At 69.2% G+C, this 23,738-nt stretch overlaps 1 protein-coding gene across 1 annotated transcript; it reads right to left on the bottom strand.

The window, feature by feature from the left end:
- Positions 1-491: 491 nt before the first annotated feature.
- Positions 492-22,572, bottom strand: PRMT5 (protein arginine methyltransferase 5). The gene is made up of 17 exons (XM_067314949.1): positions 22,444-22,572; positions 22,175-22,293; positions 21,447-21,532; positions 21,208-21,342; positions 19,982-20,094; positions 19,078-19,127; positions 17,759-17,922; positions 16,831-16,992; positions 15,164-15,241; positions 15,019-15,077; positions 14,011-14,133; positions 7,427-7,602; positions 6,157-6,230; positions 3,039-3,132; positions 2,092-2,208; positions 1,422-1,486; positions 492-689 (listed from the first exon to the last, which is right to left on the bottom strand). Exons 1-17 carry the CDS (start codon positions 22,560-22,562, stop codon positions 537-539), a joined length of 1,887 nt encoding a protein of 628 aa, XP_067171050.1. The 5' UTR covers positions 22,563-22,572; the 3' UTR covers positions 492-536.
- Between the last annotated feature and the right edge of the window lie 1,166 nt (positions 22,573-23,738).

Raw genomic sequence — 23,738 nt, 5'->3', positions numbered from 1 at the left:
GGTGGAGGGAAGGGCGGGTGTGGGAAGCAGCGCGGAGCAGAGAGCCCTGATTGGCTGCCCGAGGAAGAGGCGGGACCCAAGCAGCCCCAGGGCCCGCCTGATTGGCGCGGGGCAACCCGCCGCTGATTGGCTCTGACCGCCGCGGCTCCAAGCACCGATTCGCCGCAGCCGGCAGGGAGGGCGGGGAAACAAACGTCATCCCGTGACCTCTACCCCCGGGAGCGGGAGGGGGGAGTGTTGCTATGGCAACGCGGCCTGCTCACCGGCCGGGCCCAGCGCAGCCTGCGCTAAGATGGCCGCCCTCACTCTCCCCCCACTGCTTTACCCAGCCAAGATGGCTGCCGCCAGCCCCTAGGGGGTGCAGGCACGTTGCAGGGAGGGGGGCAGGGAAAAAGATGGCCTCCATCACGCCAACCCCCCCGCCTTGACCGCCATGACGGCATCCCCCCTCCTCCCCCCCAGCCCCCAAGATGGCCGCGGTGACGCCAAGGCCGAGTGCGAGAGCTTTATTGCGGGGCCGCGCGGCGGCGGGGGTGTCAGAGGCCGATGGTGTAGGAGCGGCCAGTGGGGTTGTGCAGGGCGGAGCAGACGGGTGCCGTCACCGCCCACTCGTACCACACCTTCTTGTCGTTGGTGCAGCGCCAGAAGGCCACCGCCACCTCCTCGCCGGCCCGCACCGCCAGCGGCTGCTGTGGGGCGCAAGGGGGGCGGGGGGGGCGGCTCAGGTGCAAGGCAGGCCGCCCCACCCCCCAGCCCCGCTTCCCCCTCCCTGTGCTGCTAAAATGGCCACCTGCCCGCCAAGCCCGAGATGGCCACCCTCACGCCAAGCCCAAGGTAGACACCCTCCCACCAAGCCCAAGATGGCCACCCTCCCTCCAAGGCCCCAAGATGGCAGCCCCCATGCCAAGGTCCCAAGATGGCCACCGCCATGCCAAGGCCCCCAAGATGGTGGCCCCTGTGCCAAGGCCCCAAGATGGCGGCCCCCACACCAAGGCCCTGGCCACCCCCCCCACACCAAGGCCCTAAGTTGGCCACCCCCCACGCCAAAGCCCCAAGATGGCAGCCCCCACACCAAGACCCCAAGATGGCCACCCCCACACCAACAACCCAAGATGGCAGCCCCCATGCCAAGGCCCCAAGATAGCCACTGCCACGCCAAGGCCCCAAGATGGCGTCCCCCACACCAAGGCCCTAAGCTGGCCACCCCCCCCCACCAAGACCCCAAGATGGCAGCCCCATGCCAAAGCCCCAAGATGGCGGCCCCCACACCAAGGCCCCAAGATGGCGGCCCCCACACCAAGGCCCCAAGATGGCCACCCCCATGCCAACACCCCAAGATGGCCACCCCCACGCCAACACCCCAAGATGGCAGCCCCCACACCAAGGCCCCAAGATGGCCGCCCCAGCGCCCCGCCCGGTACCTTGATGGGGAAGAAGATGGGGAACCAGGAGAACATCCCCGGCGAGTGGGTCTCTGGGCGGATACCTGGGGGGGGAGGGGGGGGGGACACACGTGACCTCTGACCCCACTGACCCCCCTGCGACCCCCTGAGCCCCGCCCCCCCCAGGGCCTGACCCGCCTCTGCCTCCCCCGGCTGCCTCCCATTGGCTGCCTCCACCCCATCACCGCCCCCCCCTTTCGGACCAGCCCCCTTAGCTCCCGCTGGACTCCCCCTGGCCCCGCCCCCACGATCTGGCCCCACCCCCTGGCCCCCCAACACCAATGGGCCCTGCTGACCCCACCCCCATGGCCCCAATGACCCCCCCTGAGCCCCGCCCCCTTCTGACCCACCACCCCATTGACCCCAAACTAAACCCCACCCCACTGCCCCATAGACCCAAGCCCCACCCCCTTCTGACCCACCACCCAACCCCACTGACCCCCAACTAAGCCCCGCCCCACTGCCCCACAGCCCCACCCCCTTTGGGCCCTACCGGGCTCTGGCCACACCCATTGACCCAGCCCCGCCCCCCCCACCCAACTCCTCCCACCGGCCTCCATTAACCCCCTCCAGCCCCACCCCGCCGACCCAAGCCCCGCCCACAGGCCCCACCCCACCAAGCCCTGCCCCCATTAGGCCCCGCCCCCACTGAGGGTGATGTCGCCGTAGAGGGTGGTCTCGAAGTAGCCGGCGAAGCCGTGCAGCACCGTGTTCACCTCCACGCGGAACGACAGCCGCCGGTACCGGCTGTTGTCCCCTTCCGGGTCTGGGCGGGGCCACAGCGGGGGGGGGGGGTGTTGGGGGAGGGGCGTGGCCAGGCGTGGCCCCACCCACTTCCCCTCCCTCAGAGTGACATCAGCAGCCCCGTGATGTCATTGCACGCTCCCCCCCCCCCCCGCAGCAGCACACAGGCTTCCAGGTGCAGCTGGGGGGCGTGGCCTAAGCAAAGCCACGCCCCCTCAGTGAGAGTGCCACCTGCTTGTGATGTCATAGGGGGTGTGGCCAAGCAAGCCCCACCCCCTGGCAGCACACAGGCTTCCAGGTGCAGCAGTCAGTGCTCTGCAGCTGGGGGCGTGGCCTGAGCAAAGCCACGCCCCCACCCTTGAGTGCCACCCCCTGTGATGTCAGAGAGGGTGTGGCTAAGCAAGCCCCACCCCCCTCCCCCAGCACACAGGCTTCCAGGTGCGGCAGTGCTCTGCAGCTGGGGGGTGTGGCCTGAACAAAGCCACGCCCCCTACTCAAAGCACCACACAATGTGGTGTCATGGGGGTGTGGCCAAGCAAGCCCCGCCCCCTCCTCCCCCCCCCCAGCAGTGCACAAGCTTCAGGGCGCATCAGTGCTGTGCTGCAGCTGGGGGGGCGTGGCTTTGCTCAGGCCACACCCCCATCCTTAGCATGCCGCCCACTGTGATGTCATGGGGCGTGGCCAATAAAGCCCCGCCCCCTCCTCCCAGGAAGGAGGCAGGGAGGCAGCAGGCTGCTCCTGCCCACAAAGGTGCGGCAGGGAGGCCCCGCCCCCCACCATGGGTGTGGCCACCGTCGCCCCGCCCCCACCCCGCGGTGGGCGTGCCCGTCGAGGCCCCGCCCCCCCCCTCACCTGGGTTGGGGTGGCGGAAGGCGAAGCAGGGCTGGGGCGGGGCCAGCTGGTGGAAGTTGTGGAGCCGCACGACGTAGGGCATCTCGAACTGCGCCTGCCCCACACGCGCGTCACGTCACGGCGGGGGGCGGTGCTGCCCCACGGCCGCCCCACGGCCGCCCCACAACTGCCCCGGGGTGCTGCGGCCTGCCCCACGGCTGCCCCACAACTGCCCCGGGGTGCTGCGGCCTGCCCCACGGCTGCCCCACGGCTGCCCCATAACTGCCCCGGGGTGCTGCGGCCTGCCCCACAACCGCCCCATGACCTCCAACCTGCCCCATAACCACCCCATGGTCTCCAACCTGCCCCACAACTGCCCCACGTCCCTCTACCCGCCCCACAAGCACCCCATGGCCTCCAACCCGCCCCATAACCACCCCATGGTCTCCAACCTGCCCCACAACCATTCCATGATCTCCAACCTGCCCCACAACCGCCCCACAATCTCCAACCTGCCCCATAACCATTCCATGGTGCCCAACCTGACCCACAACTGCCCCACGGCCACCCCACATCCCTCTCCAGCCCCAGAAGCACCCCATGACCTCCAACCCGCTCCACAACCCCCAACCTGCCCCACAGCCGCCCCCCGAGCCCCGACCTGCCCCATAACTACCGCAGGTCCCTTTACCTGCCCCACGGCCACCCCACGACCCCCAACCTGCCCCACGGCCACCCCACACCCATCTATGTGCCCTATAACCACCCCACGTCCCTCTACCTGCCCCAGAAGCACCCCACGAGCTCCAACACGCTCCACGACCTCCAAGCTGCCCCATAACCACCCCAGATCCCTCTACCTGCCCCAGAAGCACCCCACGAGCTCCAACACGCTCCACGACCTCCAAGCTGCCCCATAACCACCCCAGATCCCTCTACCTGCCCCAGAAGCACCCCACGAGCTCCAACACGCTCCACGACCTCCAAGCTGCCCCATAACCACCCCAGATCCCTCTATCTGCCCCACAACCACCCCATGACCTCCAACACGCTCCATGACCTCCAACCTGCCCCACACCCACCCCCCGAGCTCCAACCTGCCCCATAACCACCCCACACCCCTCTACCTGCTCCATAACCTCCAACCCGCCCCATAACCACCCCAGGTCCCTCTACCTGCCCCACAACCACCCCACGACCCCCAACCTGCCCCACGGCCACCCCACGTCCATCTACGTGCCCTATAACCACCCCACGTCCCTCTACCTGCCCCAGAAGCACCCCATGACCTCCAACACGCTCCATGATCTCCAACCTGCCCCACAACCGCCCCCCGGCTCCTGACCTGCCCCACAACCACCCCAGGTCCCTCTACCTGCCCCATAACCACCCCATGATCCCCAACCTGCCCCATGGCCATCCCACGTCCCTCTCCATGCCCAGAAGCACCCCAAAACCTCCAACTTGCCCCATAATCACCCCATGTTCTTCTACCTGCCCCATAACCACCCCACGACCTCCAACCTGCCCCACAACCACCCCCCAGCCCCGACCTGCCCCACAGCCGCCCCCCGAGTCCCGACCTGCCCCATAACTACCCTACGTCCCTCTACCTGCCCCATAACCTCCAACCTGCCCCATAACCATCTCATGGTCTCCAACCTGCCCCAGCAGCACCCCACGGCCTCCAACGCGCTCCATGACCTCCAACCTGCCCCATAACCACCCCCCGGCTCCCGGCCTGCCCCATAACCACCTCATGAGCCCCAACCTGCCCCATGGCCACCCCACATCCCCTTCCATACCCCAGAAGCACCCCAAAACCTCCAACTTGCCCATAATCACCCCATGTTCTTCTATCTGACCCATAACCACCCCACGACCTCCAACCTGCCCCACAACCACCCCCCCAGCCCCGACCTGCCCCACAGCCGCCCCCGAGTCCCGACCTGCCCCATAACCTCCAACCTGCCCCAGAAGCACCCCACGGCCTCCAACACGCTCCACGACCTCCCACCTGCCCCCCAGCCGCCCCCCGGCTCCCGAGCTGCCCCACGGCTGCCCCCCGAGCCCCGACCTGCCCCACGGCCACCCCACGACCCCCAACCTGCCCCACGGCCACCCCACATCCCCCTCCATGCCCCAGCAGCACCCCACGGCCTCCAACGCGCTCCACGACCTCCAAGCTGCCCCACAGCCGCCCCCCCAGCCCCGACCTGCCCCATAACTACCCTACGTCCCTCTACCTGCCCCATAACCTCCAACCTGCCCCATAACCATCTCATGGTCTCCAACCTGCCCCAGCAGCACCCCACGGCCTCCAACGCGCTCCATGACCTCCAACCTGCCCCATAACCACCCCCCGGCTCCCGGCCTGCCCCATAACCACCTCATGAGCCCCAACCTGCCCCACGGCCACCCCACGTCCCCCTCCATGCCCCAGAAGCACCCCACGACCTCCAGCTTGCCCCATAATCACCCCATGTTCTTCTACCTGACCCATAACCACCCCACGACCTCCAACCTGCCCCATAACCACCCCACGACCTCCAACACGCTCCACGATCTCCAACCTGCCCCACACCCACCCCCCGAGCTCCAACATGCCCCATAACCACCCCAAACCCCTCTACCTGCCCCATAACCTCCAACCTGCCCCACAACCACCCCACACCCCTCTACCTGCCCCACAACCACCCCAACACAACCACCCCACGACCCCCAACCTGCCCCACGGCCACCCCACGTCCATCTATGTGCCCTATAACCACCCCACGTCCCTCTACCTGCCCCAGAATCACCCCACGATCTCCAACCTGCCCCATAACCACCCCATGAGCTCCGACCGGCCCCACAACCACCCCAGGTCCCTCTACCTGCCCCACGGCCACTCTACAACCCCCAACCTGCCCCATAACCACCCCACGACCCCCAACCTGCCCCACGGCCACCCCACATCCCCCTCCATGCCCCAGCAGCACCCCACGGCCTCCAACGCGCTCCACGACCTCCAAGCTGCCCCCCAGCCGCCCCCCGGCTCCCGAGCTGCCCCCCAGCCGCCCCCCGAGCCCCACACCTGCCCCCCCCGTCCCGCCCCACGCACCTCGGGTCGCGGTCGCGCTCGCGGGCAGGCCCGCACCTCGTTGTAGAGCTTGGAGGAGGAGATGGGCGCCAGGAAGGACGTGTAGTCGCGCGGGATGCTGACGCCGCCGGCTGCGGGGCGGGAGGCTCAGCGGCGCCGACCCACGGCGGGACCCACGGCGGGAGCCCACGGCGCCGACCCACGGCCCCTCGGTGCCAGCCCCGTCGATCCTGCACCTCAGCCCCATAACCCCCATTCCTGCCCCATCCCAGCCCTGGATCCCAGCCCCACATCCCCCATCCCAGCCCCACATCGCAGCCCCACAACCCCCATCCCAACCCCTCGATCCCAGCCCCACATCCCCCACCCCAGCCCCACATCCCCCATCCCAACGCCTCGATCCCAGCCCCACATCCCAGCCCCACATCCCCCATCCCAGCCCCACATCCCCCATCCCAGCCCCACATCGCAGCCCCACAACCCCCATCCCAACCCCTCGATCCCAGCCCCACGTCCCCCATCCCAGAGCCTGTATCCCAACCCTCGGATCCCAGCCCCACATCCCCATCCCACCCCACACCCCCATCCCAACGCCTTGATCCCAACTCCTGGATCCCAGCCCCACATCCCAGCCCCACATTCCCCATCCCAGCCCCCTGATCCCAGCCCCACATCCCTGACCTTGGCTCCACATCCCAGCCCCTCATCCCAGCCCCATAACCCCCATCCCAACCCCTCGATCGCAGCCCCACATCCCCCATCCCAGACCCTCGATCCCAGCCCCCCATCCCCTATCCCAGCCCCACATCCCCCATCCCAGCCCCATAACCCCCATCCCAACACCTTGGTCCCAGCCCCACATCCCAGCCTCATGTCCCCCACCCCAGCCCCACATCCCCCATCCCAGCCCCTCGATCCCAGCCCCACATCCCCATCCCAGCCCCACATTCCCCATCCCAACCCCTCAATCCCAGCCCCACATCCCCCATCCCAGCCCCTCGATCCCAGCCCCACATCCCCATCCCAGCCCCACATTCCCCATCCCAACCCCTCGATCCCAGCCCCACATCCCCCATCCCAGCCCCTCGATCCCAGCCCCACATCCCCCATCCCAGCCCCTCGATCCCAGCCCCACATCCCTGGCTCCCAGCCCCACATCCCAGGCCACGTCCCAGCCCCACGTCCCCCATCCCAGCCCCTCGATCCCAGCCCCCCGTCCCCCATTCCAACCCCTCGATCCCAACCCCTCGATCCCAGCCCCCCGTCCCCCGTCCCAGCCCCCCATCTCCCCGGCCCCCCACGCCCCCCACCCCGCCCCCCGGCTGACCCTTGAGGCAGCGCTGGGCGCCGTCGAGGCACTCGGGCGACAGCTCGTTGTCGCCGAAGGAGCCGAGCAGCTCGGAGACGACGAGGTCGGCGGCCTCGGGCGCCCGCCAGCCCCGCATGTCGCGCCCCACCACCGCCACCTGCGCCCCCCACTCCTCGTACTGCCAGCTCTCCAGCCTGCCGGGGGGGGTTAGGGGGCGGCTATGGGGCGGCCGTGGGGCGGACGCGCCCCCCCCCCCCCCCACCTCCCCCCCGGCGGCGGCGGCGGCTGCGGAGGGGCCACTCGCGTCACGACGGCGTGGGGGCTCAGCGGGGGGTGGGGGGGGGAGATGGGGGGTGCTGGGGGGGTTAGGGGGTGCTATGGGGCATTATGGGGCGCTATGGGGCTCTGTGGGGGGTTATCGGGTGCTATGGGGCAGTATGGGGTGCTATTGGGTGCCATAGGGTGCTGTGGGGCGCAGCAGGGCCACTTGCGTCACGACGGCGTGGGGGCTCAGCGGGGGGTGTGGGGGGGGAGATGGGGGGTTAGGGGGCGCTATGGGGCACTACGGGGTGCTATGGGGCTCTATGGGGGGTTATTGGGTGCTATGGGGCTCTATGGGGTGATATTGGACGCTATGGGGTGCAGCAGGACCACTCGCGTCACGACAGCGTGGGGGCTCAGCGGGGTGCGTGTGGGGGGGAAATGGGGGGTGCTGGGGGGGGTTGGGGGCTCTATGGGGCGCTATGGGGTGTTATTGGGTGCTGTGAGGTGCTATGGGGTGCTATGGGGTGCTATTAGATGCTATGGGGTGCTATGGGGTGCAGCGGAGCCACTCGCGTCACGACGGCGTGGGGGCTCAGTGGGGTGTGGGGGGGGAGATGGGGGGTGTTATGGGGTGCTATGGGGCGCTATGGGGTGTTACTGGGTGCTATGGGGCTCTATGGGGGGTTATTGGGTGCTATGGGGCACTATGGGGTGATATTGGGCGCTATGGGGTGCTGTGGGGTGCAGCGGGGCCACTCGCGTCACGACGGCGTGGGGGCTCAGGGGGGTGTGGGGGGGGAGATGGGGGGTGTTATGGGGTGCTATGGGGCGCTATGGGGTGTTACTGGGTGCTATGGGGCTCTATGGGGGGTTATTGGGTGCTATGGGGCACTATGGGGTGATATTGGGCGCTATGGGGTGCTGTGGGGCGCAGCAGGGCCACTTGCGTCACAACAGCGGGGGGGCTCAGCGGGGGGCGTGTGTGGGGGAAATGGGGGGTGCTGGGGGGTTAGGGGGTGTTATTGGGTGCTATGGGGCGCTATGGGGTGCTATGTGGCTCTATGGGGTGTTATTGGGTGCTATGGGGAGCTATGGGGTGTTATTGGGCGCTATTGGATGCTATGGGGTGCAGCGGGGCCACTCGCGTCACGACGGCATGGGGGCTCAGCGGGGGGTGTGGGGGGGGAGATGGGGGGGGTTAGGGGGCGCTATGGGGCACTACGGGGTGATATTGGGTGCTATGGGGCGCTACGGGGCACTATGGGGTGCCATAGGGTGCTATGGGGTGCAGCGGGGCCACTCGTGTCACGACGGCGTGGGGGCTCAGTGGGGTGTGGGGGGGAGATGGGGGGTGCTGGGGGGGGTTAGGGGGTGCTATGGGGCAGTATGGGGTGCTATTAGGTGCCATAGGGTGCTGTGGGGTGCAGCGGGGCCACTCGCGTCATGACGGCGTGGGGGCTCAGTGGGGTGTGGGGGGGAGATGGGGGGGTTAGGGGGCGCTATGGGGCGCTATGGGGCGCTATGGGGCTCTATGGGGGGTTATTGGGTGCTATGGGGCGCTATGGGGTGATATTGGGTGCTATGGGGTGCTGTGGGGTGCAGCAGGGCCACTCGCGTCACAACAGCGTGGGGGCTCAGCGGGGGGTGGGGGGGGGAGATGGGGGGGGTTAGGGGGCGCTATGGGGCACTATGGGGTGCTATGGGACTCTATGGGGGGTTATTGGGTGCTATGGGGCGCTATGGGGTGCTATTGGGTGCTATGGGGCGCTATGGGGCACTATGGGGTGCCATAGGGTGCTATGGGGTGCTGCGGGGCCACTTGCGTCATGACGGCGTGGGGGCTCAGCGGGGGGTTGTGTGGGGGGGAGATGGGGGGGGTTAGGGGGCGCTATGGGGCGCTATGGGGGGTTATGGGGCTCTATGGGGGGTTATTGGGTGCTATGGGGCGCTATGGGGTGCTATTGGGTGCTATGGGGCGCTATGGGGCACTATGGGGTGCCATAGGGTGCTGTGGGGTGCAGCGGGGCCACTTGCGTCATGACGGCATGGGGGCTCAGCGGGGGGTGTGTGGGGGGGAGATGGGGGGGGTTAGGGGGCGCTATGGGGCACTATGGGGTGCTATGGGGCTCTGTGGGGGGTTATCGGGTGCTATGGGGCAGTATGGGGTGCTATGGGGTGCCATAGGGTGCTGTGGGGCGCAGCAGGACCACTCGCGTCACGACAGCGTGGGGGCTCAGCGGGGGGTGTGGGGGGGGGAGATGGGGGGGGTTAGGGGGCGCTATGGGGCACTATGGGGTGCTATGGGACTCTATGGGGGGTTATTGGGTGCTATGGGGCGCTATGGGGTGATATTGGGCGCTATGGGGTGCTGTGGGGCGCAGCAGGGCCACTCGCGTCACGACGGCGTGGGGGCTCAGTGGGGTGTGGGGGGGAGATGGGGGGTTAGGGGGCGCTATGGGGCACTATGGGGTGCTATGGGGCTCTATGGGGGGTTATTGGGTGCTATGGGGCGCTATGGGGTGATATTGGACGCTATGGGGTGCAGCGGGGCCACTCGCGTCACGACAGCCGTGGGGGCTCAGTGGGGCGTGTGGGGGGAGATGGGGGGTGCTGGGGGGGGGTTAGGGGGTGTTATTGGGTGCTATGGGGCGCTATGGGGTGCTATTAGATGCTATGGGGTGCTATGGGGTGCTGTGGGGTGCAGCAGGGCCACTCGCGTCACGACGGCGTGGGGGCTCAGTGGGGTGTGGGGGGGAGATGGGGGGGGTTAGGGGGCGCTATGGGGTGCTATGGGGCTCTATGGGGGGTTATTGGGTGCTATGGGGCTCTATGGGGTGATATTGGACGCTATGGGGTGCAGCGGGGCCACTCGCGTCACGACGGCGTGGGGGCTCAGTGGGGTGTGGGGGGGAGATGGGGGGTTAGGGGGCGCTATGGGGTGCTATGGGGCTCTATGGGGGGTTATTGGGTGCTATGGGGCTCTATGGGGTGATATTGAACGCTATGGGGTGCAGTGGGGCCACTCGCGTCACGACGGCGTGGGGGCTCAGTGGGGCGTGTGGGGGGGAAATGGGGGGGGTTAGGGGGCGCTATGGGGCACTACGGGGTGCTATGGGGCTCTATGGGGGGTTATTGGGTGCTATGGGGCGCTATGGGGTGATATTGGGCGCTATGGGGTGCTGTGGGGCGCAGCAGGGCCACTCGCGTCACGACGGCGTGGGGGCTCAGTGGGGCGTGTGGGGGGAGATGGGGGGGGTTAGGGGGCGCTATGGGGCACTACGGGGTGCTATGGGGCTCTATGGGGGGTTATTGGGTGCTATGGGGCTCTATGGGGTGATATTGGACGCTATGGGGTGCAGCGGGGCCACTCGCGTCACGACAGCGTGGGGGCTCAGTGGGGCGTGTGGGGGGGGGGAGATGGGGGGTGCTGGGGGGGGTTAGGGGTGCTATGGGGCTCTGTGGGGGGGTTATTGGGTGCTATGGGGCAGTATGGGGTGCTATTGGGTGCCATAGGGTGCTGTGGGGCGCAGCAGGGCCACTCGCGTCACGACGGCGTGGGGGCTCAGCGGGGGGTGTGGGGGGGGGAGATGGGGGGGGTTAGGGGGCGCTACGGGGCACTATGGGGTGCTATGGGGCTCTATGGGGGGTTATTGGGTGCTATGGGGCGCTATGGGGTGATATTGGACGCTATGGGGTGCAGCGGGGCCACTCGCGTCACGACGGCGTGGGGGCTCAGTGGGGCGTGTGGGGGGAGATGGGGGGTGCTGGGGGGGGTTAGGGGGTGTTATTGGATGCTATGGGGCACTATGGGGTGCTATGGGGCTCTATGGGGGGTTATTGGGTGCTATGGGGCGCTATGGGGTGATATTGGGCGCTATGGGGTGCTGTGGGGTGCAGCAGGGCCACTCACGTCACGACGGCGTGGGGGCTCAGCGGGGGGTGGGGGGGGGAGATGGGTGCTGGGGGAGTTAGGGGGCGCTATGGGGCACTATGGGGTGCTATGGGGCTCTGTGGGGGGTTATCGGGTGCTATGGGGCAGTATGGGGTGCTATGGGGTGCCAGAGGGTGCTGTGGGGCGCAGCAGGGCCACTCACGTCACGACGGCGTGGGGGCTCAGTGGGGTGTGGGGGGGAGAAGGGGGGTGCTGGGGGGGGTTAGGGGGTGTTATTGGGTGCTATGGGGCGCTATGGGGTGCTATTGGATGCTATTGGGTGCTATGGGGCTCTATGGGGTGATATTGGGTGCTATGGGGCGCTACGGGGCACTATGGGGTGCCATAGGGTGCTATGGGGTGCAGCGGGGCCACTTGCGTCACGACAGCGTTGGGGCTCAGCGGGGTGCGTGGGGGGGGGAAATGGGGGGGGTTAGGGGGCGCTATGGGGCACTATGGGGTGCTATGGGACTCTATGGGGGGCTATTGGGTGCTATGGGGCACTATGGGGTGATATTGGACGCTATGGGGTGCAGCGGGGCCACTCGCGTCACGACGGCGTGGGGGCTCAGCGGGGGGTGTGTGGGGGGGGAGATGGGGGGTGCTGGGGGGGGTTAGGGGGTGCTATGGGGCAGTATGGGGTGCTATTGGGTGCCATAGGGTGCTGTGGGGCGCAGCAGGGCCACTCGCGTCACGACGGCGTGGGGGCTCAGCGGGGGGTGTGTGGGGGGGAGATGGGGGGTGCTGGGGGGGGTTAGGGGGTGCTATGGGGCACTATGGGGTGCTATGGGGCTCTGTGGGGGGTTATTGGGTGCTATTGGGGGCTATGGGGTGCAGCAGGACCACTCGCATCACGACGGCGTGGGGGCTCAGCGGGGGGTGGGGGGGGGAGATGGGTGCTGGGGGAGTTAGGGGGCGCTATGGGGCACTATGGGGTGCTATGGGGCTCTGTGGGGGGTTATCGGGTGCTATGGGGCAGTATGGGGTGCTATGGGGTGCCAGAGGGTGCTGTGGGGCGCAGCAGGGCCACTCGCGTCACGACAGTGTGGGGGCTCACTGGGGTGTGGGGGGGAGATGGGGGGTGCTGGGGGGGGTTAGGGGGCGCTATGGGGCACTATAGGGCGCTATGGGGCACCATGGGGCACATCAGCAGACCCACCCGTGTCACGACAGCGCCAGGTCTCAGCCCGGCGACGAGGCTCTATGGGACCAGGGAAGCCATAGGAGCTATGGGGCACTATGGGGCGCTGTGGGGAGCTATGGGGCACATTAACGCACCCATCTGTGTCATGACAGCACTAGGTCTCAGCCCGGCAATGAGACTCTATGGGACCGAGAAGATTAAAGGAGCTATAGGGGCGCTATGGGGCGCTATGGGGCACATCAGCAGACCCACACGTGTCACGACAACGCCAGGTCTCAGCTCTACGGCCAGACTCTAGAGAACCAGGGAAGCCACAGGAGCTATAGGGGCGCTATGGGGCGCTGCAGGGCGCTATGGGGCACTATAGGAGCGCTATGGGGCGCTATGGGGCACATCAGCAGACCCACACGTGTCACGACAACGCCAGGTCTCAGCCCGGCAATGAAACTCTATGGGACCAAGAAGACTATAAGAACTATAGGAGCGCTATGGGGCGCTATGGGGCGCTATGGGGCCCTATGGGACGCTATGGGGCACATCAGCAGACCCATCTGTGTCACGACAGCGCCAGGTCTCAGCCCAATGACGAGGCTCTACGGGACCAAGGAGACTATAGGAGCTATGGGGCGCTATGGGGCAGGCTGTGGGGCACTATGGGGCACATCAGCAGACCCACATGTATCACGACAGTCCCAAGTCTCAGCCTGGCGACGAAGCTCTACGGGACCAGGAAGACTCTAGGAGCTATAGGGGCGCTATGGGGTGCTATGGGGGGCGCTATGGGGCACCATGGGGCGCTATGGGGCACTATGGAACACATCAGCAGACCCACACGTGTCACGACAGCGCCAGGTCTCAGCTCTATGGCCAGACTCTAGAGGACCAGGGAAGCCATAGGAGCTATAGGGGCGCTATGGGGCGCTGCAGGGCGCTATGGGGCAGGCCGTGGGGCGCTATGGGGCACATCAGCAGACCCACACGTGTCACGACAGCGCCAGGTCTCAGCTCTATGGCCAGACTCTAGAGGACCAGGGAAGCCATAGGAGCTATAGGGGCGCTATGGGGCGCTGCAGGGTGCTATGGGGCAGGCCGTGGGGCGCTATGGGGCGCTATGGGGCACATCAGCAGACCCACACGTGTCACGACAGCGCCAGGTCTCAGCTCTACGGCCAGACTCTAGAGGACCAGGGAAGCCCCAGGAGCTATGGGGCGCTACGGGGCGCGCTATGGGGCAGGCTATGGGGCAGGCGCCGTGGGGCTCACGTGACGACGGCGTTGGGGTTCTTCTCCACGGCGTAGACGCGCACCCGCCGGGCCGCCTGCCGGGCCGCTCGCAGCGCCGCGTTCACCAGCGGCCCCCGCCCGGCGCCCAGCACCATCACCACCCTGCCGCGGGGGGGGGGGGGGGGGGGACGCGGTTAGGGGGCGCCCCACGGCGCCGTGGGGTGCCCCCGAGGGAGCTGGGAGCCGTGGGGTGCCCCAGAGCGAGCTGGGACCCCGGGGTGCCCCGTTGGGTGCTGTGGGGGGTCGTGGGGTGCCCCATAGGGTGCTGGGGGTCCTGGGGTGCCCCATAGGGTGCTGTGGGGCGCCCCATAGGGAGCTGGGGGTCCTGGGGTGCCCCATTGGGTGCTGTGCGGTGCCCCATAGGAAACTGGGGAACGTGAGGTGCCCCATAGGGAGCTGGGGGCAGTGGGGCACCCCATAGCGAGCAGGGACTCCAGGGGGCCCCATAAGGTGCTGGGGGATGTGGGGTGCCCCATAGGGTGCCGTGGGGCGCCCCATAGCGAACACGGACCCCAGGGTGCCCCCGAGGGAGCTGGGGGCCACGGGGCGCCCCATAGCGAGCAGGGACCCCGGGGTGCCCCATAGGGAGCTGGGGACCCAGGGTGCCCCATAGAGTGCTGGGGGCCGTGGGGCGCCCCATAGCACACAGGGACCCTGGGGTGCCCATAGGATGCTGAGGGTCCTGGGGTGCCACATAGGGTGCCATGGGGCGCCCCATAGCGAGCAGGGACCCCAGGGTGCCCCATAGGGTGCTAGGGGCCGTGGGGTGCCCCATAGTGCACAGGGACCCCGGGGTGCCCCATAGGGTGCTGTGGGGTGCCCCATAGGGTGTTGAGGGTCCTGGGGTGCCCCATAGGGTGCCATGGGGTGCCCCATAGGGAGCTGGGACCCCGGGGTGCCCCATAGGGTGCTGTGGGGCACCCCATAGCACGCAGACACCCCAGATCACCCCATAGCGCGCCGTGGGGCGCCCCATAGCGCACTCACTGCACGTTGGTGTCCTTCTCCTCCTCGGGGACGCGGTCCAGCAAACACCTATAGATGGCCTGGAAAATGGGGGCGGGGCCACGGGTGTTAAGGGGGCGTGGTCATCCCTCCAAGCCCCACCCCCGCCGGCCCAAGCCCCGCCCACCTGCTGGTACTGGGAGTATTTGATTGGATCCTTCTCGAAGACCTCGTAGGTCTGCGACTCCAGGTTGTCCATCAAGGGCTGGAAAAGGGGCGGGGTCAGCATAAGCCACGCCCCAGGCCGCGACCACGCCCACTGGCATTGGCCACACCCCCTCATCATAGCCCCACCCCACTCCCAAACCTTGCTGCAGCTCTGCACCCCCCCCTTCCCCTACGGATGCCCCTTGCAGCGAGGCCACGCCCCCTGGGGTGAGGCCACGCCCCCGGCCTAGACCACGCCCCTCTAGCATTGGCCACGCCTCCACATCATAGCCCCACCCCACCCCCAATCCCCACTGCAACCGTGCAATCTCTCCCTATGGCCACCCCTTGCAGTGTGGCCCCACCCCCCAGCATTGAGGCCACGCCCCCAGGACAAGACCACGCCCACAGGAGTTGGTCACACCCCCTATCATTAACCACGCCCCCCAGCATTGGCCCCACCTCCCCCAATCCTCACTGCGACTGTGTAACCTCTCCCTATGGCCAAAACTCGCAGTGAGGCCCCACCCCCCGGGGGCGAGGCCACGCCCCCATCACAGGCCACGCCCCCATACCCAGGCCACGCCCCCATACCCGAGGCTACGCCCCCTAAGCCTGCTTCCACTATCTCCATCCTTGCCATAGCTCCCCATCCTCTCCCTAAGGCCACCTCTTACAGTGAGGCTCCACCCCCATGGGTGAAGCCCCGCCCCCATGGGGGGGCAAGGCCCCGCCCCCTAGACCCCCAAACCACGCCCCCAAGTTTATCTCCACCTCCTCCCATCCTCACCATAGCTCCCCACCCGCTCTCTATGGCCACCCCTCGCAGCCAGGCCCCGCCCCCCATATTTAGGCCCCGCCCCCAGGCCTAGACCACGCCCCCAGACCCCCGACCACGCCCCCTAAGGCTGTCTCCACTATTTCCATCCTCACTGTAGCTCCCCACCCTCTTCCTATGGCCACCCCTTGCAGCGAGGCTCCACCCCCACATGTGAAGCCCCACCCCCTTGGGGGCAAGGCCCCGCCCCCAAGCCTATGACCCGCCCCCAGGCCCCAAGCCACGCCCCCAAGCCTATCTTCATCTCCCCCCATCCTCACTGTAACTCTCTACTCTTTTCCTATAGCCACCCCTCGCAGAGAAGCTCTACCCCCATGGGTTAATCCCCGCCCCATGGGCTAAGCCCCACCCCCAAACCCCAAGCCACGCCCCCAAACCTATCTCCATCTCCTCCCATCCTCACCGTAACTCCCCACCCTCCTCCTATGGCCACCCCTTGCAGCGAGGCTCCACCCCCATGGGTGAAGCCCCACCCCCTGGGGGCAGGGCCCCGCCCCCAGGCCTAGGCCCCGCCCCCAGGCCCCAAGCCACGCCCCAAGCCTATCTTCACCTCCCCCTATCCTCACTGTAACTCTCTACTCTTCTCCTATGGCCACCCCTTGCAGGGAGGCTCCACCCCCATGGGTGAAGCCCCGCCCCCATGGGTGAAGCCCCGCCCCCATGGGTGAAGCCCCGCCCCCAGGCCTATCTCCCTCACTGTAGCTCCCCACCCTCTCCCTACGGCCACCCCTCACAGTGAGGCCCCACCCCCACGGGTGAAGCCCCACCCCCCTGGGGGCCAGGCCCCGCCCCCCCGAGGCCCCGCCCACCTGGAGGGGGGACTGCAGGTAGTCCTCGTAGCCGCGGGCGAAGAGCTCGTAGGCGGAAGGGGGGGGCCGGTTCTGGCTGAGGTACTCGAGGTACTGCAGGTAGGCGCCGAGGGGCTTGGCGCCGTGCCGGGGGGCGCCCCACACCACCAGCTGCACCTCCAGCTGGGGGGCAGAGACACGGGGGGGGTCGGGGCTGCCCCACGGCCGCCCCCACGGGGAAGGGAACGGGGACGGGGGGGATCGGGGGCTGCCCCACACCACCAGCTGCACCTCCAGCTGGGGGGCAGAGACACGGGGGGGGTCACGGCTGCCCCACGGCTGCCCCCACGGGGAAGGGAACGGGGAGGGGGGGGGATCGGGGGCTGCCCCACACCACCAGCTGCACCTCCAGCTGGGGGGCAGAGACACGGGGGGGGTCACGGCTGCCCCACGGCTGCCCCACGGCGACCTCCAACCTCCCCACCGGGAAGGGAACGGGGAAGGGGGGGGATCGGGGGCTGCCCCACACCACCAGCTGCACCTCCAGCTGGGGGGGCAGAGACACGGGGGGGGTCGGGGCTGCCCCACGGCTGCCCCACGGCCGCCCCCACGGGGAAGGGAACGGGGATGGAGGGGGGGGATCGGGGGCTGCCCCACACCACCAGCTGCACCTCTAGCTGTGGGGCAGAGACACGGGGGGGGTCGGGGCTGCCCCACGGCAACCCCCTGCCCCACAGCGACCCCGCCTGCCCCACAGCATCCACCCCCCCGCCCCACGGCAGCGGGGACGAGGATCAGGGACCGCCCCAAAGCCCCCCCCCTCCCCCAGACATTAACGATGCGGGTTGGGGCTGCCCCACGGCAACCCCCTGCCCCACGGCATCCACCCCCCAGCCCCACGGCGTCCCCCCCCCCCACCCCAGCCCCACGGCGTGTCCCCCCCACACACCTTGAGGAGGCGGAAGACGAGGCGCTGGTGGGGCCGGGAGAGCACGGGGAAACCCTTCTTGTTGGTGAGGAAGACGCCGGTGGGCAAGATGGCCGCCTTCACCGGCTCCCCCAGCCACCGGTCGATGGCCGCCGCCGACGGCAGGTCCGCCCCCACCTCTAGGGCTGAGGGGAGAAGAAGGGGGGCGGGGTCAGCAAGCCACGCCCACCCCAGCGCGAGCCACGCCCACCACGTGCAAGCCACGCCCCCTCCAATGGGGCTCCCCCCCCTCCATCAGGCTGTGGCTGCCCATTCACTCCCTGGCAGCCGCCTGGGTATGAAAGGGGGCGGGGTCAGCAAGCCACGCCCACCCCGCAGGAGCCACGCCCACTGCCTCGTAGCCACGCCCCCTCCAATGGGGCTCCCCCCCCCCCCGCCAGCCCGTGGTTGCCCATTCACTCCCTGGTGGCCGCCTGGGGCGCCCAGGCTCCGCCCACCCCTCTCCCTGAGGTGATGGCCACGCCCCCTCTGCCCTCCCCCAAGCCCCGCCCCCTCTGCCCCAAGCCCCGCCCACTCAGCCGCACCTGCAATGCTGTGGTGCCCCCCCCCCAGCCGGGCTGTGAGCCCGCCTATGGGGCTCTGGCCACGCCCACAGGGCTCTGGGACACGCCCACGGTGTCATGGCCACGCCCACCTGTCCCCCCCATTGGCCACGCCCCCTCATTCCCCTGCCCCTATTTTCAGGATTTTATCATCTATCTTTTCTTCTTTTAAATAACACAGTTGTAGGCTGTGGCCCCGCCCCCTAGTCCCTGGCCCCGCCCCCACGCCCTTGATCCCGCCCCCTAGCCCCTGGCCCCGCCCCCTAGCTCCCCTGCTCTTATCTCCAGGGTTCTGTCCATTTGCTAGGTACCACCCTTGGGTCTGTGGCTCCGCCCCCCAGGCCTTGGCCCCACCCCCAGTGCCTTGGCCCTGCCCCGGGGGTGTAAGACCCGCCCCCGGTCCCTAGCCCCGCCCCCTTGCTCCACTATCCCTACATTTAGGTTTTTGCACTGCTATCACTTCTGCTAAATATCATCCCTAGATCTGTGGCCCCGCCCCCGGTCCCTGGCCCCGCCCCCATGCCTTAGCCCCGCCCCCCTGGGCCTTGGTCCCGCCCCCTGGTCCATGACCCCACCCCCAGGCCTTAGCCCCGCCCCCTTGCTCCACTACCCCTAGCTCCAGGACACCGTCTCCTCCCGCTAGGTGCCGCCCCTGGGTCTGTGGCCCCGCCCCCAGGCTTTGGCTCCACCCCCATGGCCTTGGCCCCTCCCCCCGGCCGTGGCCCCGCCCCCACTCACCCACGCCCACCCGCTTGTTGTAGTCGCAGAGGGTGCGGAAGTTGTGCCACCTGCAATGGGGGGGGGGGAAGGTTGGGGGGCCGGGCTGCCCCACGGCTGCCCCATAACCAGCCCCAACAACCCCCCCCCCCGGCTGCCCCCGACCCCCAAATACCCCCCCGGGCCACCCCCAGACCCCCAAGTGCCCCACATGCCCCCCCAGGCCCCCAAATACCCCCCCCCGGGCTGCCCACAGACCCCCAAGTGCCCCACATGCCCCCACCACCACCCCCAGACCCCCAAATCCCCCCCCAGGGATCATTCCAGACCCCCAAATACCCCCCCAGCCCCCCAGAACCCCCCCAGGGCCCCATATATCCCCCCCAGGCCCCCAAATACCCCCCCGGGGACCCCCCCAGGCCCCCATATCTCCCCCCCAGGACCCCAAATACCCCCCCAGTGCCCCATATCTCCCCCCCAGGACCCCAAATACCCCCCCAGGGACCCCCCCACCCCCCCAAATACCCCCCAGGACCCCATATCTCCCCCCCCAGGACACCAAATACCCCCCCAGGGACCCCCCCAGCCCCCCAGAACCCCCCCAACTGCCCCACATACCCCCCCAGGCCCCCAAATACTCCCCCAGGGCCCCAAATACCCCCCCCAGGGATCATCCCAGCCCCCCAACAGCCAGCCCCCCAGGCCCCCCCTAGGCCCCCAAATACCCCCAAGAGCCCCCCCAGGCCTCAAAATAGCCCCTGGGGAGCCCCCAGGACCCCCCCAGTGCCCCAAATCCCCCCCCAGGGCCCCATATATCCCCTTGGGGCCCCCCCAATACCCCCTTGGGGACCCCCAGGACCCCCAGGACCCCCCCAGGACCCCAAATACCCCCCCGGCCCCCCCAACCCCCGGCGGGGGGGCTCACCAGAGCCAGGTGCGCTCCTCGGCGGCCCCCTCGGGCCCCCCCCCGAGGGCCTCGTTGCCGATGGCGTCGTCCCGCGCGTCCTCGGGCGCCAGCAGCGGCACCCGCACCCAGAACTGGGCGCCCAGTCACTCCCAGTGACCCCCCCCGGGCCTCCCAGTGGCTCCCAGTACCTCCCAGTGACCCCCAATACCCCTCCCAGTACCCCCCCAGTCACTCCAGGGCCTCCCAGTGACCCCCAACGCCCCTCCCAGGGCCCCCCCCACGCCCCCAGTAACTCCCAGTGCTCCCCCGGTGACTCCCAGTACCTCCCAGTGACTCCCAGTGACCTCCAATACCCCTCCCAGTACCTCCCAGTGACTCCCAGTGACCCCCAACGCCCCTCCCAGGGCCCCCCCCGCGCCCCCAGTAACTCCCAGTGCTCCCCCGGTGACTCCCAGTACCTCCAGTGACTCCCAGTGACCTCCAATACCCCTCCCAGTGGCCCCCCGGCACCCCCAGTGACTCCAGTACCTCCCAGTGACTCCAGTAAGCCCACAAGGCCCCCAATACCCCTCCCAGGGCCCCCCCGCGCCCCCAGTGACTCCCAGTACCTCCCAGTAACCCCCAGTGACTCCCAATAACCCCCCCGGGCCTCCCAGTAACTCCCAGTAACCCCCAGTGACTCCCAGTACCTCCCAGTGACCCCCAATATCCCTCCCAGGGCCCCCCCATGCCCCAGTGACTCCCAGTACCTCCCAGTGACTCCCAGTACCTCTCCCAGGGCCCTCCCTGGCACCCCCGGTGACTCCCAGTACCTCCCAGTGACTCCCAGTGATCCCCCCCGGGCCTCCCAGTGACTCCCAGTACCTCCCAGTGACCCCCAGTGCCCCTCCCAGGGCCCCCCCTGCGCCCCCAGTGACTCCCAGTACCTCCCAGTAACCCCCAATATTCCTCCCAGGGCCCCCATGGCACCCCCAGTGACTTCCAGTACCTCCCAGTAACTCCCAGTAAGCCCACAAGGCACCCAATACCCCTCCCAGGGCCCCCCAGTCCCCTCAATCCCCATCCCAGCGCCCCCCAGTCCCCTCCATCCCCATCCCAGTGGCTCCAGGGCTCCCCAGTCCCCTCAATCCCCATCCAGTGGCTCCAGGGCCCCCAAGTGCCCTCCCAGTGGCTCCCAGCGCCCCCCAGTCCCCTCAATCGCCCTCCAGTGGCTCCCAGCGCCCCCCAGTGCCCCCCCGGCTCACCATGGCGCTGTGGTGGCCGGTGTGGATGTGGGCGCAGAGCACCCGGGCCAGGTTGGGGTTGTCGGCTTGCGTCAGGGGCACGAGGAAAGCGGGGAGCCCCAGGTAGGCGCCGAAATTCAGCTCCTGCAGCATCGCCTGGGGGGGGGGGACGAGGGGGGGGGCGACCCACGTCAGCGGGGCTGGGGGGGGCGCCCCGAATCCTTCCCCCCCCCCCAAAGCCCCCCGATTTCGGCACTCACCGCCTCCGAGTTGCGGCGCACGTGCTCCAGCGGCGAGTCGGGCCGGATCCAGGGCGACAGTTTGCCCACGATGAGGGTGTTCCAGTCTGGGGGGGGGGCACAAATCGGCGCTATGGGGCGCCCCACGGCGCTCTGGGGGGTCCCTGGGGTGCCCTAAAGTGCTATGGGGGGTCCCTGGGGTGCCCCACGGCCCTTTGGGGGGGCTCTAGGGGTCCCATTGGGTCCTTTGGGGGCCCCCGGGGCGCCCCACGGTGCTATGGGGGGGCTCTGGGGGTCCCATTAGGCACTTGGGGGTCCCCGGGGCGCCCCACGGTGCTATGGGGGGCTCTAGGGGTCCCATTGGGTCCTTTGGGGGCCCCCGGGGTGCCCCATGGTGCTATGGGGGGGCTCTATAGGCCCCATTGGGCCCTTTGGGGGTCCCTGAGGTGCCCCACGGCGCTATGGGGGGCTCTACAGGCCCCATTGGGCCCTTTGGGGGTCCCTGAGGTGCCCCACGGCGCTATGGGGGGGCTCTACAGGCCCCATTGGGCCCTTTGGGGGTCCCTGAGGTGCCCCACGGCGCTATGGGGGGGCTCTAGGGGTCCCACGTGGCCCTTTGGGGGTCCCCGGGGCGCCCCACAACCCCTCGGGGGGCTCCGTTCCGGCCCTTCCCCCCCACACACCACCCAAGGGCGCCCGGGGGTCAGAGGTCAGAGGTCGGGGGTGGGGGGGGGGGTCAGAGGTCTCACCGCGGCCGGAAAGCAGCAGGTCGGAGCGAGTCTGAGGCCCCGGGCGGCTTCGGGCCGGTTCAATCCCAAATTCCCGCCGGTACCGGGGATGAAAAACCGGCATGCACAGGAAGTCGAACCTGCGGCGGGGCAAGGGGCAAGGGTCAAGGGTCAGGGGTCAGCGGGGGTCAAGGGGGCACCGGGGCCTCCCCTCCACGTGGTCACACACACACACCCCCCCCCCACAAGGCCCGGGATGGCGGGAATTGGGGGGGGGGGGAAGCGCTCACCCCTGCCGGGCTACGGCGCCCAGGGTTCCGGCCACTTCGGGAACGCAGCTGAGGTCGCGCCCGCTGGAGACGCGCGCGGTCCCGGCCGCCCCCGGCCCCGCCACCGTCGCCGCCGCCATCGCTGCTGCTGCTGCTGCCGCTGCCGCCGTCAGTCTGGCCCCGCCTTTCCCCTCGCTGCGCGCGCGCGCGCGCACGACGCAGCCAATCCCCGCGCGCGGGCCCGCCCCGCCGGGCCCGCCCCGCCGCGCCGCAGCCAATCGCCGCACGCGCCTGCCCCGCAGGGTCCGCCCTGCCGCGCCACAGCCAATCCCCGCGCCGCCGCTGTCAGACCCGCTCTCCCCCCTCCCCTCGGGGCGGCCCGCCAATCGCGCGCCGCCCGCGTTGCCACGGCGACGGTCCCGCCCCCCCCCCCCCTCCTCCGCGGGGTAGCCTGCCAATCGCGTGCTGCTTGTGTTGTCACGGCGACGGTCCCGCCCCCCCCCCCCAGCGGAGCGACCCGCCAATCGCGCGCCACCCGTGTTGCCCCGGCGACGGTCCCGCCCCCTCACCCCCCCCACCCAGCGGGGCGGCCCGCCAATCGCGCGCTGCCCGCGTTGCCACGGCGACGGTCCCGCCCCCCCCCCCCGGGCAGCCCGCCAATCGCACGCCGCCTGTTCCCACCCCCCCCGAGGCCCCGCCCCCGCCTCCCCGCGTGGCCCCGCCCCTTCATGCCAGCCCACCAATCCCCGCACAGCCTGCTCCCTTAGCCACGCCCACCTTCCCTCCACACACACAGAGGCAGAAAGGGTTGGTGCAGGCGCCTTTATTGGGGGTCGTCGGTGGGGTCACGGGGGCGGGGCCAGGGCCAGGGGGCGGGGCCACCAGGTCCCAGCCGGGGTTGTGGGGGGGGGGTCGCAGGTTGTGGCCGGGGTCAGAGTTCACGACCCGGAGCTGCAGCTGGCGGGAGAGGGGTGGGGGGTCACGGCCCAGCTCGTGGAGGTCGGGGGTCGTCGCCAGGGTCGCGGGGTCATCGCCGAGGTCGTCGCCGCGGTTGTCACCGGGATCACGGGGTCGTCGCTGGGGTGGCAGGGTCGTCGCCATGGTCGTTGGGTCGTTGCCAGGGTCGTTGCCACGGCCGTCACCGGGATCACGGGGTCGTCACCGGGGTCGTCGCCGGGGTCGCGAGACCGTTGCCGGGGGTCGTTGCTGGTGTCGCGGGGTCATTGTTGGGGTCATGGGGCCATCGCTGGTGTTGCCGTGGGGTCGTGGCCGAGGTTGTCGCCGTGGTCGTCACGAGGTTGTCGCTGGGTCGTCGA

The sequence above is a fragment of the Apteryx mantelli genome, chromosome 39 (assembly GCF_036417845.1).
Source record: "Apteryx mantelli isolate bAptMan1 chromosome 39, bAptMan1.hap1, whole genome shotgun sequence".
Taxonomy (NCBI): Eukaryota; Metazoa; Chordata; class Aves; order Apterygiformes; family Apterygidae; genus Apteryx; species Apteryx mantelli.
Note: the sequence above shows the minus strand (reverse complement) of the source record. Positions and strands in the feature narration are given on the sequence as shown.